The 16,191-nt window shown below is 49.6% G+C and overlaps 1 protein-coding gene across 1 annotated transcript in view; it reads left to right on the top strand.

The window, feature by feature from the left end:
- NSG2 (neuronal vesicle trafficking associated 2) overlaps nucleotides 1-15,344 on the top strand; it is a 63,062-nt gene extending 47,718 nt beyond the window's left edge. The window contains exons 4-5 of the mRNA XM_003273249.2: nucleotides 10,398-10,508; nucleotides 13,471-15,344. Coding sequence (XP_003273297.1) covers nucleotides 10,398-10,508; nucleotides 13,471-13,662 — 303 coding nt within the window. The 3' untranslated portion in view covers nucleotides 13,663-15,344. The remainder of the gene's footprint in view (nucleotides 1-10,397; nucleotides 10,509-13,470) is intronic.
- Nucleotides 15,345-16,191: the final 847 nt, after the last annotated feature.

The following is a 16,191-nucleotide window of genomic DNA, read 5'->3' as shown; positions in this document are numbered from 1 at the left end:
CATTGCACTATTACAAGCAAATGTGGCTGCAGGACAGGAAAATATGTATCACAATGCCAGTTAAGGTATGGTTAGGGTTGAGGGCTTTAGAATGAGATACTCCAGAGTTCTAAGCAGGCTGTACTCCTTCAGTAACCGTGTGGCCTCAGACAATTTACTAAACCTCTCTGTGCTTTAGTTTCTACAGCTGTAAAATGGGGGTAATAATTCAGCTTCCAGGGCTATCATGAGGTTTAAAGGAGATCACACATAAAAATCACTCGCCAAATGCCTCACTCATTATTGAATAGTCAATAAATGATTGTTATTATCAGGTAAGCCCATAGGCTGGGCCAATAATACCAGGCAATTTATAGGCACCATCTCATTTAATCTTCACAGCAATCCTATGTGGTGGGATTGATTTTTTTGGTCCCCATTTAACAGATGAAGAAAAAGGGGCTCAGAGAGATGAAGCATCTTACCCAAGGTCACACAGCTCGTCAGAAGCAGAAGCGAGATTGACCCCTGTCACGATGTGGTCATAGTTACTGCAGAGAACTGCCTAAATACTTTCCAGAATGCAGGGTCCAGCTCTCCCAGCTGTCAGAGAGAAGCTTCTCGTCTTTGAGGGGCACAGCAGGCAGGCAAAGAGGTCACTTCAGGGTCAACTAAGAATTCTTCTAGCATCAGAAAAACTATACTTCAGATGACCATATGCAGTGATTTCATCCAACTGGGTTCTTCCCTTCCCTTCAGTCACTCTGCCAAGCTATAGAACAGTTAAGACAGGTCCTGAAAACTCACTGCAGCCAGTGCTTTGTACCAAAAATGAGGATAAGTTGTGGGCTAGGGAATGAATTAGCCTCTCCCTATCCCATGCCAGGTCATGAGTTGGAAGTTGGGAATAAGATTTGGTCCCTGTCCACATGACACACACAATGAACAATTGTAATCCCGTAGGCTGAGTGCTAAGTGGTAGATGGATGCACAAAGTGTAGTGAGAGCACAAATAGGCAAAGGAAGGCTTCTCAGAGGAGGTGACATGGTGAGTTGGGCTTTGAAGCCTGACTAGGAGTTCACCAAGGGGAGAAAGGCTGAAAAGATATGCAAGAGCAGTTCATATGGCAGTCTTCCTGAGTGGTTGGCGCTTTTGAGGTCCATGCTGAGGAGCATGGCAGACAATATGGGGGAATAGAGGAGCCCACATTTGTAGCACGTATACCAGGCACTGCGGGAGGGCGCTGTATTCATTTCCTGGAGCTGCCAAAACAAATGACCATAAACTGTGTGGCTGAATGCAACAGAAACGTGTTCTTTCACAGTTCAGGATGTCAGACTTCCACTGCTGAGGTGTTGGCAGGGCCACATTTCCTCTGAAGTCTCCAGGGAAGAATCTCTCCTTTCCTCTTCGGGCTTGTGGTGAGCGCAGGTGTTCCCAGCCTTGTGGATGCATCACTCCAATCCCGCCTCCCGTTTCATGTGGCTTCTCTTCTCTCTGTGGGTCTGTCTCCCTCTGCATGTCTCTAATAAGGGCACTGCTTGAATTCAGGGCCTGCCTGAATAATCCAGGATAATTTCATCTCAAGATTCTTAACTAAATTACATCTGCAAAGACCCCTTTTCTAAATAAGATCACATTGACAGGTTCTGGAGATTTGGACGTGGGCATGTATTTCAGGGGCCACCACTCAACCCACTTTCAGGTCCCACATGCATTATCCCATGTAACCCTCAGAACTCCGAGAGGCAGATGTTGTTACAATTCCCCTTTGACAGAAAAGGAAACTCAAAAGATTAAAGGTAGACTTTATGCAAGCAGGGACTCCCCTGACCTCTTTGTATGCCCAATGTGTGCAATTATCTCTGACACACTGTAGGTGCTCAGTTAATAATTAGTGAATAAAATATCTCAGCCCAAGCTTTATGAGGAGCATAGCATAGGCTAAGAGCCCAGGCCATGCTACATAGAGCTAGATGCCTGGCTGGATTACTTAATGAGCTGTGTGACCTTGAGAAAATTATGCAACCTCTCTGTGCCTTAGTCTGCTCATCTGAAAAATGAAGATATAATAGCACCTACCTCATAGGGCTGTTGTAAGGTTTGCAAGAGCAAATCCATGTACAGTGCCGAGAACAGTGCCTGACACAATCAGTGCCTAGTAAATGGAAGTGGGAAGTATTACCCCACACTGCATCCCAAGCGGGGCGGCAGACAGGTGAGGTTAATTAAAGTGCCCTAGGAGAAGTGTCTTGAAGAGCTGTGATCAGACAGGGTAGCAGCTCAACATTGCCTGAGGACTTTTGGGGAAGACTTTGGGGAGGAGGAGATAGTTGAGCTCAGTCTAGGGTGAGCAGGGACTTGACAGGCTGAGGAGTGGGAACTGGCATTCTAGGCAGAGACCAGCAGCTGCAAGATCATGGGGGTGGGGAAAACTGGGGTGCCTGGAGCTTGGAGGGCCAGGGTTGGGGCTGAAAAGGGAATGGAGGTTAAATCTGAAAATGCCTTGTCTGCTGTGCCAAGGAGATGAGCCCTCATCCTATAGGTGTGGTGGCTCGTTCATCAGGGAGGCAGTGTGACCAAGTTGGCTTGTTGGAGAGTCTAGGGTGGACTGGAAGCCTAGAGGCTGGAGGCCCAGGAGCAGTGAGGCTGCTGCACCCAGGGGAGAGGTGATGGTGGTCTGGCCAGGGGGCTTATGATGAATATGGGGGCAGGGGGAGATAAATAAGCTGTGTCATTGGCAGAAGCTGCCAGAGCTGGTGTCTGCCTGGGCATGGCTCTGGGGGAGAAGTGGAGGCAGGGGTGGCTGCAGAGTCAGACCCCAGATGCAGTGGGCAGCGCTGCCTCCTGCCACAGCTGAGGCTGGTCATGGGCATGGTGAGGTCAAGGTGCCCATGAGACAACTTGGTGGCTTTTCTCGACTTACCTCTTACCAACTGGGGAACCTTGGGCAAGTCACTTCACCTCTCAGAGCCTCACTTTCTCCATCAGCAAAATGGGGATAATAATTCTACTTCATATGATTGTGACGATAGTGTATACTACGTTCCCAATAACTCTTAGCATCTGTTGTTATTGTTACGACTCCTGCCACTGTGATTAGATGGAGGGAGAGTCGGGGGGCAGTGGTCGCTGTGACCGTAGTCATCTTTGCCAGAGTCGCCAGCTCTGTGCTCTCTTTTGAATTCTTCCTCTCTTGTCTCTTGGATCTCACAAGCCTGAAGAGGAATCTTGGGTGCATCTTCGTGGGTGCCAACCCCAAACTCTGATTCTCTTCAAGGTTAAAGTGCTTTTGTTGGGCACATGTGTGGGGTGGTGGGGTTGAGGAGAGGAAGGAGAACAGGAGGAGACATGCAGGTGCTTCCGTGCACCACTACACCTGCACACGGCACGGTTTGGGCCAGGGTGCATGTCTGCCTGCTTGTGGATGTCTGGGGGGAGGCTGTGTGTGTGCATGTGTGTATGTCTGTGTGTGTGCGTCTTTCTCAGTGTGTGTGTCTCTGTATGTGTGTCTGTGTCTCTGTGTATGTCTCTGTGTCTGTGTGTGTGTAACTGTGTCTCTCTGTGTGTGTGTCTCTGTGTGTTTCTCAGTGTGTGTGTCTCTGTGTGTGTGTCTGTCTCTCTGTGTGTGTAACTGTGTGTGTCTCTTTGTGTCTCTCTCGTGTGTGTTTGTGTCTCTGTGTGTGTACCTTTCTCTCTCAGTGTGTGTGTCTGTGTGTGTGTAACTGTGTGTGTGAGTGTGTCTCTCTGTGTGTCTGTGTGTGTATGACTGTGTGTGTGTGTCTATGTGTCTGTCTCTCTCTCTCTGTCTCTCTGGTCTTAATACAACTCAACACTGCAGGTCAGGAAATGTTTCTGATCCCCACTTTGTATGAGTCACTGCTGGGCACAGAGAAAAGGGTGCGACTCGCTTGCTGCCCAAGGCCTTCCCAGCAGAAGGTGGCTGGGAGGCGAGAGGGATGATGGGGATGCAGTGTGCTCCTATGGAGGAGGAACTGAACCAGGCCCCAGCTACAGAGTGGGGATGGATTGGGGGTTCAGGGCTGGATCTGAATGCTGAGGAGATGTTCTCCTTGCTGAGGAAGGGCACACGGGGGCTCCAGGCTTGGCCCAAGGCCCAGAAAAGCAACTGCAGGAGCTGTCAGGGTGCCGGGGCTGGAGGGGGACAGTGTGAGCCAGTGGGGAGAGGTACATGAGACTGGAGGGTGGTTGAGGGGGTACAGGCTGAGCGAAGATGTTACCCTGACAGCACCAGGGCTGCCTCTGTGGGGAGCTACTCTCTTGGGCAGGACAAGGGTGATATTGGCCTCCAAAGCCCTGGGGGGCTGGCCCCTGCCTTCCTTCCAGCCTCACCTCAATGCTCTCTCCTCCTTGTCCCCTTTGTCACAGCCAGACTGCTTCTTCCAGGCCCTCTGTAACCTCGAGCTCCTCTTCCTTATAGGATCTCTGGGCAGCCTAGAATGCTGCAATGCTCTGGCCCGGGATTGCCTGGATCCCAGTCCCCTCTCGCTTCCAGGACCACCCCGTCAAAGGGCTCCCTTCGTGTGCTCTGTTCAGACCACATTCAGTGCTTGGTTAGTGGTTATTTCTTTGGTGATTTGCTCATTGAATGTCTGACTCTCTCCCTCCTGTGAACTCCTTGAGGCAATGACTGCACAGCATCCGGCTCACAGTAGGCCCTTTAATAGACTCGCACTGAGCGGACGATGAGTGGCTGAGCGAGTGGATGAGGGGAGACGGGTGCAGAGAGTGTGATTCCGTGGTGAGGACTGTGCCTCTAATGAAACCCTCCAATCTAGCGCTGGAGAACTAGCGAGCTGTTTATTGCGAGGCTCAGGTTGTTAAATTCAAGAGGTGAAACCAAGGGCTTTAGAACGTCTCTGAGGATGGAGGTTATATAAACCGAGTCAATAAATATTGATGTGGAGTCCTGCTTTCATGTTCAGAGGTGCTTTGTGGGGAAGTGGGAGTTTCTCTCCCCAGCCCTCTTAGGCTCATCCGGCATGGCGGGAGCTTTGTTGCAGGGATCAGGCACGTGGGCCCATGAATTTCACAAATCCACCAGAAAGGGAGGCCGGGGAGGCCGGGTCCAGCAGGATGCCTCGCAGAACTGAAACCTGCCTGTAGGAAATCTTGCCCTGGAACCAAACCAGGACTCTCCAGCTCCCACCCCACCCCAGCAACCACTGACAACTCCGTCATCCAGAATCCAGAAAGCTCACCAGTGGAACTCGCTGGCCTGAGCCGGCCCTTCCTCCTCTTGTCTCGCAGTGCTGTGCTCACCTCCTATGCCATCTTAGGCCATTGACTCCACCCCACTGCCCCGTCTGGCCTCAGCACCTGGGGCATGCCCTACTACATCGGCCTTCCCACTGGCCCCCTTGCCTTCAGCCATCCCCCTGCAAACATGCTTCCTGTTGCCCCCAGAGACATCACTCCAAAACATAATTCTCACCCTGTCGCTTCCCTGCTTAGAACTGTCACTGGCTCCCTGTTGTCCTTGAGATCAAGTCCAAGTGTAATCTGTTCTCTGCCCCCTGCCCAGGCCCCCAGGCTTCCCCATTACTCATACCCCTTGGGCCAACCATGCCAAGGCCTGTGATGCCTCCAGAACAGCCCGTGTGCTCTCCATGTTCTGTCCAGGGCTGATGCCATTTCCTCTGCTCAGAGCCTTCTTCCCCTCAATCCTAATGTTCTTCCATGAAGTCACTTCTGATGTCACATCCCCCAGGAGGACTTCCGTGATGCCCCTGCCCCCAAGTTGGTTAAGTCCAGCAGCCCCCTGTGCTGATGGCCTCAGTCATGGTGTCACCTCTGCATTGCAAGTGTCTGCACCCGTCAGTCCATCTCTCCCTCTCCCTGTAGACTGTGAGGCCTCAGGAGAGAGAGCCTGTGCCTGATTCACCACAACGTACTGTCTGACCTCCCCAGACTCTTAGGGAATGATTGGCCTTCAGTTGCAGAAGTTACCAAATTCAGGACAGGGAGGCAAACTCTCGTTCAGCTAAAACAGCCTCCATTGAGCCTAATTCTGGGGTCATGGAGCATGTGGTGAGGCCTGGCGGAAGTTAGCCCTGCTTGGGCAGAATCCCATGGGCTGGGCTGTACCCGTAGCAACCAGTCAGCATTAGACCCTTGACTCTGACAGTCACAGAGGACACCCCGGCAAGTGTCAGCACAAAGGACTGCTTGCATGTGGGGACCACCTGGGGGCTTCGAAACACACTGAGGCCTGGACTGCACCCCCAGAGATTCTGGTGTAGTTGGTTTGAGATAGGGCTAGAGCACCAGGATCATTGGAAATGTTTGAATCCCAGGGGATTCTTTTTTTTTTTTTTTTTTTTTGAGATGGAGTTTCACTCTTGTCGCCCAGGATGGAATGCAATGGCACCATCTCAGCTCGCTGCAACCTCCGCCTCCCAGGTTGAAACGATTCTCCTGCCTCAGCCTCCCTAGTCTGGGATTACAGGCATGTGCCACCACGCCCGGCTGACTTTGTATTTTTAGTAGAGACGGGGTTTCTCCATGTTGGTCAGGCTGGTCTCAAACTCCCGACCTCAGGTGATCCACCCACCTCAGCCTCCTAAAGTGCTGGGATTACAGGTGTGAGCCACCGATCCTGGCTATCCCAGGGGATTCTAACATGTGCAGCTGCTTGAGAACCACTCACAGGTAGTCCTACTAGAGCAGCGCTTCTCTTCCTGGTTACGCATGGTAATTACCTGGATAGCCTTGTCCTGGACCCATGGAATTAGAATCCATGGGGGTGGTGACAACCTAGGCATCAGCATTGCCGAGCTCCTCAGCTGCTTCTAATGTGAAGCAGGGTTTGAAACCACTACCTCAAAGGGACCTCCCTCCCTCCCTTTTCTTTTTCCAGAAGCATTTGCTAGAGGCCTGCTCTGTGCTCTGTGCTCTCTAGCCTGGTGGCACTTTGGTGAATCAGCCCCTGCAGTTCCTATTTGGGATTTCTTAACTCAGCGGACGTTAGCAGGGGAAGAGCCCACTCTGTAAGGGGAACCTGTCCCACAGGCGGGCTTGCTGGGTCCTGCACCAGCTCCTAGTGCCCCTTTACTAACCTGCTGCTGACCAGGGGCTGCATCCAGCCCTGTCTGGGCATGTTCATACCCGTGTTGGGAGGTCTTGCCCGGCTCCTGAGTCTCCCAAGAGGCCTGGGACTGCCTAGGCAAGGTTTGGGGTTGCACATGGTCAGTGGGATGGGAAGCTTTCCAGCAGCTCCCTCAGACCCTGCATCAGGCTGGAGGCAATGGCAGGCTGGGGCTGAGGCTCTGAACTCCCTCCTGCGCACGCACGAGCTCTGCAGCTGCACTGTAGTCCGTGGATGAGCCTGCGACTATAGGCAACGCTCTTGGCTGGGCCCAGGTGTGTTCTCTTTGAGGGGAGGGGATGCCAGCAGGATTTTAATGTCCCTTTAATAGAAAGGGTCACCACTTAGGAAATTGGCTCTCTGTCCCCAGGGCAGAGCTGCAGGTGCCAGGATGCTGTCTGAACTCTGGGCATTTATTTTAAAAAACTAAGAGAAAACTCATGTAACATAAACATAACGACTTTAAAGTGAGCAGTGTGGTGGCATTTAGTGCATTCATAATGCTGTGCAACCATCACCTCTGTCTAGTTTCAAAATGTTTTCCTCACCCCAAAAGGAAACGCTATACCCCTTATCAGTCATTCCCAATTCCCCCAGACCCCCTAGTCCTAGCAGGCTCCAGTCTGCACCTGCTTCTGTGCATTTCCCCATTCTTGGTGTCTCATCAGATGGAATCACATGACATGTGGCCATTGGCATCTGGGTTCTTTGGCTCAGCATCATGTTTTGAAGGGCCGTCTGCATCTGCAGCTGGTCCTTCATTCCCTTTCGTGGCTGAATAACATTCCACTGCATGGATAGACCACAATTTGTTTATTCATTCATCAGCAGATGGAAATTTGGGCTGTTTCTACCTTTTGGCTATTGGAAAATCTGGGCATTTAAAATTTTTTTATATCTGTACTCCAAACACATGCTGATCACGTGTTCCTATGTCCTCAGCATTTGTGAGTTGTGGTCTTGGGTGGCCCCCTTTCCTGTACTATTCAAATAGGAGTTTCCTAGGGTGCATATGTGTCTTCAGGGTATCTCTTGCTTTAAGTCCAACTTCTCTTGATTTCTCCACCTCGGCTCCACCTCTTGCCCGTGTGATACTGGACTGAACTCTGCACCATCTCACCCCATACTGTTATCACTCCAATCCAGGGCAGGAAGCTGATAAACATGCAACAGGCTTCAACTTCTGGCTTGGGGTAATGGAGAGAATGGACAGCACATGGTGTCAACAGTATCGTAAAACTGAATGTTACACAGTACTGTCCTAAAACTTCATATACACACTCATTAGGAATTGCTCATGGACAGTGTCTGCCCAAGAGATTTGGACAGAATCCTCCCTATATCCATCTTCCTCTTTTCCTTTTCAAATCCCTCCCATCCAGTATTTAAAATGGCCAACAGACAACTCCATATTTTTGGAGCAGTGTAGACTCCTGTCTCTTCCTTTCCTTATAAACATGCCCAGGGGTGGGAAAGAGATGGCATGGGCACTCCCAAAGTTAATTTTATTCTTTCTCTGAATCAAAAGGAACCTCTCCTCCATGAGAAGAATCCTGCCATATTTCTAGGCCAACTGACTGAAAGGGACACCAGCTTTAAAAAATAACACACACACACACACATTCTGCTTGTAATATTAGATGCCCTGGTATCATGGGGACTTCCCTGCCCCCTCGTACATAGCTGGTGGAGTGGGGTCAGTGCGAGCCTAGAGGTGCCTCTGAAATTAACCAATTACTGGTTTCAGATGAATCCTGATGGTGCCCCCACTTTGTTTTGTGTTGTATTATTTTTTCTAAAGGTTGCTTTCAGATAGTGGACAGGAACTGGGTTATATTTAGGCTGGAGACCACTGCATGCTTTCGAGCAGAAAAGGGCCATGCTTTGTTTTATTTATTTATTTATTTATTTATTTATTTATTTATTTAGATGGAGTCTCACTCTGTCGCCCAGGCTGGAGTGCAGTGGCACAATCTCAGCTCACTGCAGCCTCCTCCTCCCAGGTTCAAGCAATTCTCCTGCCTCAGCCTCCCCAGTAGCTGGGATCACAGGTGCCTGCCACCACCCTTGGCTATTTATTTATTTATTTATTTTTGTATTTTTAGTAGAGACGGGGTTTCGCCATGTTGGGCAGCCTGGTCACGAACTCCTGACCTCAAGTGATCTTCCTACCTTGGCCTCCCAAAGTGCTGAGATTACAGGTGTGAGCCACTGCACCTGGCCCCTGCTTTGTTTTAGATTTTACAAAGCTCTCTCTGGTGGCTATGTGATGAATACACCCTAAAGGACAAGGAAGTTGTCACTAGTTAGAAGGCTGTTAGATGCTGCAGGTGAGAGATGATGATGGCTTCCACTTGGTTGGACATGATTGAGGTGGTAAGAAGTGGTCAGATTATGGGCGTATTTGAAGGCAGAAATGATAGTTTCTTCTGGTAGATTGGATGTGGTGTGTGAGAAAAAGGGAGTCATGGATGACTTCAGGATATTTGGCCTGAGTGACTGCAAATGTGAAATTGACATATTCTGAGATGAAGAGGAATGCAGGTGGAGCAGGTTTGAGTGGGGAGGAGAGCGGGGATCTGGTTTGGGAATGTGTTGAAAGTGTCTATTAGATGTCCAAGCAGAGGCAAAAGAAGCAGTTGATGTCCGAGGTTGGAATGCACCAGTGGTGGGGCGGGGTGGGGATGGAAAGCAGGAAGCACTGAAAGTGTCGGCTTAATGATCAACTGCCCCACATCCCACATAGTTATCAGGAAAAGGAAAATGAAGGGGAAATCACATGTTAAATCAGAAAGGAGTGGTCGGGCGCAGTGGCTCAAGCCTGTAATCCCAGTACTTTAGGAGGCCGAAGGAGGTGGATCACCTGAGGTCAGGAGTTCAAGACCAGCCTGGCCAACATGGTGAAACCCTGTCTTTACTAAAAAATACAAAAATTAGCTGGGTGTGGTGGTGAGTGCCTGTAATCCCAGCCACTCGGAAGGCTGAGGCAGGGAGAAGCGCTTGAACCCAGGAGGCAAAGGTTGCAGTGAGCTGAGATGGCGCCATTGCACTCCAGCTCTCCAGCCTGGGTGACAGAGTGAGACTCCATCTCACAAAAACAAACAAACAAACAAAACAAAACAAAAAAAATGGAGCTTCAGTGATTAGACTAACTTGCCTAAGACTGCAAGTTAGTAACAAAGCCAAGACACAAGCAGTTCCTTGGGCCTGTCCCCCTTTCTAGCATACCATGCTGCCTGCCAGTTCTAGGCTCTGAAGGCTGCATGCGGGGACTGAAGCTGGATGACTCTCAATTTTGTGTTCCTCCAGGTCACCATCCTTGTCAGCCTGGCCCTAGCTTTCCTTGCGTGCATCGTGTTCCTGGTGGTTTACAAAGCCTTCACCTATGACCACAGCTGCCCAGAGGGATTCGTCTATAAGGTAAGAGGTGGTCGAGTAGCCCCGGGTCACTATCAAGTTCAGTTAGAGGGTTGATCAATGTCTTCTCTTCACTGATGTCCAAATTCTGGGTATGACGACCTCCCTACTGACTGTTTAAAATGGAATATGTGTTTGGCAAGGAGTTTCCAAGTTTTCGTGAGGGACTCAGTCTCCAGTCAGCAGCAGAGTTCCTCCCCCAAGATGGTGCTCTCCAGGGCCAGGAGGTGGTCCAGCTTCGACAGCACATCAGCAGTGAGGGAAGTAGCTCACTACCTCTTGACATGGACTGTTCCATTTTGGGAAAGCTCAGCTTGGTGCGAGTCTTCCTGGCTCAGTGGCTGTTTGCTTACCCTTGCAGTGGCCCTCCAGAGGTGTGAAGGCAGGGCTGGTGCCTCTGAGGTTCTTTGAAGCTCTGTCTCCAAGTCTCCCCTTGACCCACGCTCTGATTAAACTCCTTCTCTGAAAGAACGGAACCTGCTGCATGACCTCTGGGAGTCTTCTTGCCCCTCTGAACCTCGTTTTCTCACCTGCAGGGGGCTGATAATGCCTGCTCCCAGGATTTTTGGGAGGCCTTAAGGAGATAATTTAAGTAGAATCAGTTAACAAAGGGCCTATTGGATAATGAGCTCTCAACAAATGTTAGTTGCAATAAAGACAGAGTCTGTTTCAGAGTGAACACAGCTGATACTATTAATATTTATAATTACCATTTGCTGAGTATCTCTAATACATCAGACCCTTTGCTAGACGTTTCCTTAAACATTATCTCAACTGAGCTGTACCACCATTCTGAGAAATAGGGTTTCTTTGGCTCCTATTTTACATGTAAGGAATTAAACGTAAAGAGTGTTTAGTTAAGAGGGTTTTCCAAGACATCACAATAATTATGTTTTGATGTGGGGAGATCAAATAGGAAGTGTGCCAGCCTGAAAATGTGTATCCTTCGGTTCTGCACTGCCTAGATTACACTCCAGTCTGATCGCCTCTAGCTGGGTGACTCACCTATCGCCTGGTTGCGTCTCTGGGCCACTGCTCACAGCCAGTGACTGTTTATTTCCTCCATTATTTACTGGCACCTCTTTCCTCTTATATCAAAAGTCTTGGCTCCTAACAACATTCATGTAATGATGTATTTGCCTTATCCTACAATATGTATAGAACAGTCACAAAATAGCACCAATGTTACTACTAAGAGGTAATGAACCTGGAGACTACTGAATGAACTTGGAGGTTTCTCTGCAACTCCGTGTGTCCTTAGAATACACTCCACCAAGGGTGTAATCTGACTTCCTAGACTTCCATGGAGGGGGTTCAGATCTGGCTTCCTAGACTACACTCCAAGTGGTCAGAAGCTGAGGTTCTGAGACCATCCTGACCAACGTGGAGAAACCTCGTCTCTACTAAAAATACAAAATGAGCCAGGCGTGGTGGTGCATGCCTGTAATCCCAGCTACTTGGGAGGCTGAGGCAGGAGAATCACTGGAACCCAGGAAGTGGAGGTTGCGGTGAGCCAAGGTCACACCATTGCACTCCAGCCCGGGGGGACAGAGTGAGACTCCATCTCAAAAAAAAAAAAAAGAAGCTGAGGTTCTGGAAGACTCAAAACAATGGGAACAGTAGGGGACAGTTGAATAAACTGTGACGTCCGCACGGTGGACGTCACTAAAACTGGGAAAATAAGGAAGGAAGGCCTCCATACAGGGACAGAGAATGTGCTTGAAGATAGTAAGGATGAATGAGGGAAGGAAGGTTCTGCCTGTGTGTGGGCAAAGGGGAGGTGAGTGCTATTTGCTTATTGTTTTGGAAAGAAATTCAGGAAGGATAAATTTTAAAAATTAATAAAAATCGTTCATCAGGAGGAAGGGATGGACACAAAGCTTCTTCGGATCTATCTTCTTAAATATTTGTCCTTGAAATATGTAAATGTTTGACATATTTAAAAATAAATAAATGAGAAAAAACAAGAGGTTCATTGTTTAGAGAACCTAGCTCTATATCAAGTTAAGGACATAAATGTGCAAAGAAAATAAATATTTCAGCCGGTTGTAGATGACAGCGTGTTCACCTTACACCCTTGGTGGAGTGTATTCTAAGGACACACGGAGCTGCAGAGAAACCTCCAAGTTCGTCCGGTAGTCCCCAGGTTCATTACCTCTTAGAAGTAATATTGGTGCTATTTTGTGACTGTTCTATATTGATTGTAGGATAATGCAAATACATCATTACATGAACGTTGTTAGGAACGAAGACTTTTTTTTTTTGCGATGGAGTCTCGCTCTGTCGCCCAGGCTGGAGTGCAGTGGTGTCATCTCGGCTCACTGCAACCTCTGCCTCCTGGGTTCAAGTGATTCTCCTGCCTCAGCCTCCTGAGTAGCTGGGGTTACAGGCATGCACCACCACGCCCAGCTAATTTTTGTATTTTTAGTAGAGATGGGGTTTCACTCTGTTGGTCAGGCTGGTGTTGAACTCCTGACCTCGTGATCTGCCAGCCTCGGCCTCCCAAAGTGCTGGGATTACAGGCGTGAGCCACCTCACCCAGCAAGACTTTTGATATAAGAGAAAAGAGATGCAAGTATAAAATAGAGGAAATAAATAGTCATTGGCTGTGAACAACAGCCCAGAGAGGCAACCAGGGGACAGGTGAATCAGCCAGATAGAGGGAATCTGTGGGGGTCTCTACGGCATCCACTGCAGCCGGACAGTCAGTACGCAGAGAAGGCTGGCCTTGAATCAGTGTCAGTATGAGGTTCAGGTTGTCTGGCTTCTTCTAAGTGGAGCTTTGGTGTTTGTGCTGGTGCTGGTGTTGGGAAGGCTGCTGCATGCCAGGCCCAGGTCAGGAGCTGGCACCTGCCCTCTGGCTGACAGCCCGATGCAGCTGTGCTCCAGTCAGGGTGGCTGTGTTGCTGGGCAGGTTGGGAGCAGTTTGCTGAATGACCCCTGACTCTGTCTCTTTCTTCCCCAGCACAAACGCTGTATCCCAGCCTCCCTGGATGCTTACTACTCCTCCCAGGACCCCAATTCCAGAAGCCGCTTCTACACAGTCATCAGCCACTACAGCGTGGCCAAGCAGAGCACCGCCCGGGCCATCGGGCCGTGGCTGTCGGCAGCCGCTGTCATCCACGAGCCCAAGCCGCCCAAGACCCAGGGCCACTAGAGGCCTGCCCCAGCCAGAATGGGGGGCGGGGTGGAGAGGAGGACCCCCATTGGCTAAGCCAAGCTCCAGTTACAAGACAACACTGTACTCCTGGGATATGGGGGCGGGGGCGGGGCAGGGCAGGGTGGGGGGAGGAACGCACCACAAACATGGTGTGTGCTGGAGTTGTCTGAACCGAGATTTCTTTTTGTTCCTTGGTATTGTTGATTCGTCCCCGAGTCAGGCTCATGTACAAAGGCATGTTTCGTGTTGATTGTTCCCATGTAAGATATTTTTAAAGCCACTGCTTATTCTTTGTTAGGAAAATGTAATAGCAGAAAAGGAAAGAAACAAAGAACATGAACAAAAAGCATTAAACTGGCTCCATTGGAAGACGTTGAAGGGCGGTGAAGAGCACAGACTCTGTGGGCTTCTTAGATAAGCAAACGTAGCTTCAGTGGGGGCTCCAGGGGTGCAGAATATGTGAGTGACACAGACCGGGACTATTCCGTTAGCCTGTGGTCTGCAGGGTAGGTACGCAGGAAATGAGGAATGGCCGAGCTGGAGAGAAGAACTGATTTTGGCATTACTAAGCCCAGAATGCATATAACCCATAGTGAAATGTACTGGCCTCTGGTGTATTTTGCAAGACGAGCACAAACTTTCTGGGCCTCCGTACTAAGACCTGGGTAGACCCACATGGCCTGGGCTCTGAATGCCCACCCTGCGACGGTGGGTTCTGCATCAGCAAACGCTGAGGAGTGGGCAGATTTTCTTTGTCTTTTGCTTGCATTTTCTAGATCCACACCTGGATACTGCCCATGTTGACGAGACAGCAGCAGGTGGAGAGGGAGGGAAGGAAAGTGTGGCTGCAAGAAGGAAGGCACGGGACAGGCATGTGACACTAGGCCACAATTGATAAGCACAGGCACCTGACTTTTAAGTTTTTGTTTGTTTGTTGTTTCCCAAAGTGCTGATAACAATAACAACAACAATAGGATTCCAACCAGGCGCCTCAAGTGACAGCCAGGAAGAGATCTGAAGATTGGGGCCACCACAATGCCAAATCATTTCTAAAGGAAGCTGAAAAATGGGACTGTCTTTTGCCCACTTCGTTGTGTTAAAAGGGGACATTTGTCCAAACTCCCCAACCGAGTTCTAGAAGCTCCTGACAAGGAGGCAGCATCCAGCCTTGACCAGGCCTCCCAGTTCCCTGAACTGTATCAGGCATTCCCCTGCCTCTCACAAACGTTTCAGGGAGGCCAGTTCTGCAGGGTGTCAGCTCCAGGACCCACAGGGCCAGAACCAGTTGGGAGAATTGGTCATTTGAGATGTGGTACTGCTTCCTCACAAGTCTCCGACAGGCCATGTAAAGGGTATTTTTTTGTGGCTTGCTGTGTTGCTGAAATCATCATATGCAACAGCTGGGTAATAAGACTAGCATAGCTCAAACTATCCTGCCAAACGCTCTCATTTGATTTTTCCTCCCTTCTCTCCCAACCTCCAATCACCCTGAGTCACCTGTAAATTCATTTGTCATTCAAAGCGGAATAACAAATTGTCCCTAGCAAAACCGCTGAGCGCTTTATAATTTTGTGGTGTATTTTTGTCAGTAGGTAGCAGAGGCTGAAGTATTTTTTGGTGTAATTCTTGAAATTTTCTGACAGGAAACAAATAAAGATAGATGTGTCTGAGAGTCTTGATCTTCCTTTGCAATGTTCTTTATCTCCCACTCAGTGAGCCTGATGGGGAGGATGCTGGGGGTGGGGGTCCCAGAAGGCAGGGTGAGCCCTACAGTGTCCTTTGGGCTGGGGCTAGAATTGGACTGTAGGAGAATGTCCATCCTCAGGCAACTGGGGCCTGAGATGGTGTTATGGTCCTAAGGAAGGACCAAGAGGTGTACCCGGCTGCTTATCTGCCAGCTCAATGTCCTTCATGCAGCGGATGCCTACTGGGCATCTTCTAGGGCCAGGCTGTGCTGGGCATGGGGGATACAGCAAAGGATGACACAGAATCACTGCCCTGAAGTCTGGTGATGGAGTCGGATATGAAAATACAGGTGTGATGATGCCTTTAACTTAACGCAACTGGTGGTTACCCGCAACTAGGAGGAAGATGTTGAGGACCCCTTTTTAAATTGCTAATTTAGGGCTTAGCATGACCTTGGCAGGTAGGGGTCATTGACCCCATTAGACAGATGAAGACATGGAGGCTCAGAGGGGAAAAAGAGACTGTACTAGGGCTGTAACAGAGCAGTGGGGGTCCAATCCCAGGCTTGTGGGACTCCTTTGCACCCCCACCCTACTTCTGTTCCGTGTCAGACCCTGAGCAACACTGTCTAGTTACTTTTCCAGAAAGTCAAGCTGCAGCTATAAGAGTGAACGAGCTGATTCTCAGCCAGAACTCAGTATCAATGGTGACTGTGAAGAAAAGCCAACACTTAAATGCCCTGTGCTCCATGCCAAGTACTAAATGCCTTATGTATCTTAGTTCCTACAACCCTCCTACCAGGTCTGTGAAGTAGGTGCTCCCACCTTCAGCACCACTACC

Source organism: Nomascus leucogenys, chromosome 2 (genome assembly GCF_006542625.1).
Source record: "Nomascus leucogenys isolate Asia chromosome 2, Asia_NLE_v1, whole genome shotgun sequence".
NCBI classification, from domain to species: Eukaryota; Metazoa; Chordata; class Mammalia; order Primates; family Hylobatidae; genus Nomascus; species Nomascus leucogenys.
Note: the sequence above shows the minus strand (reverse complement) of the source record. Positions and strands in the feature narration are given on the sequence as shown.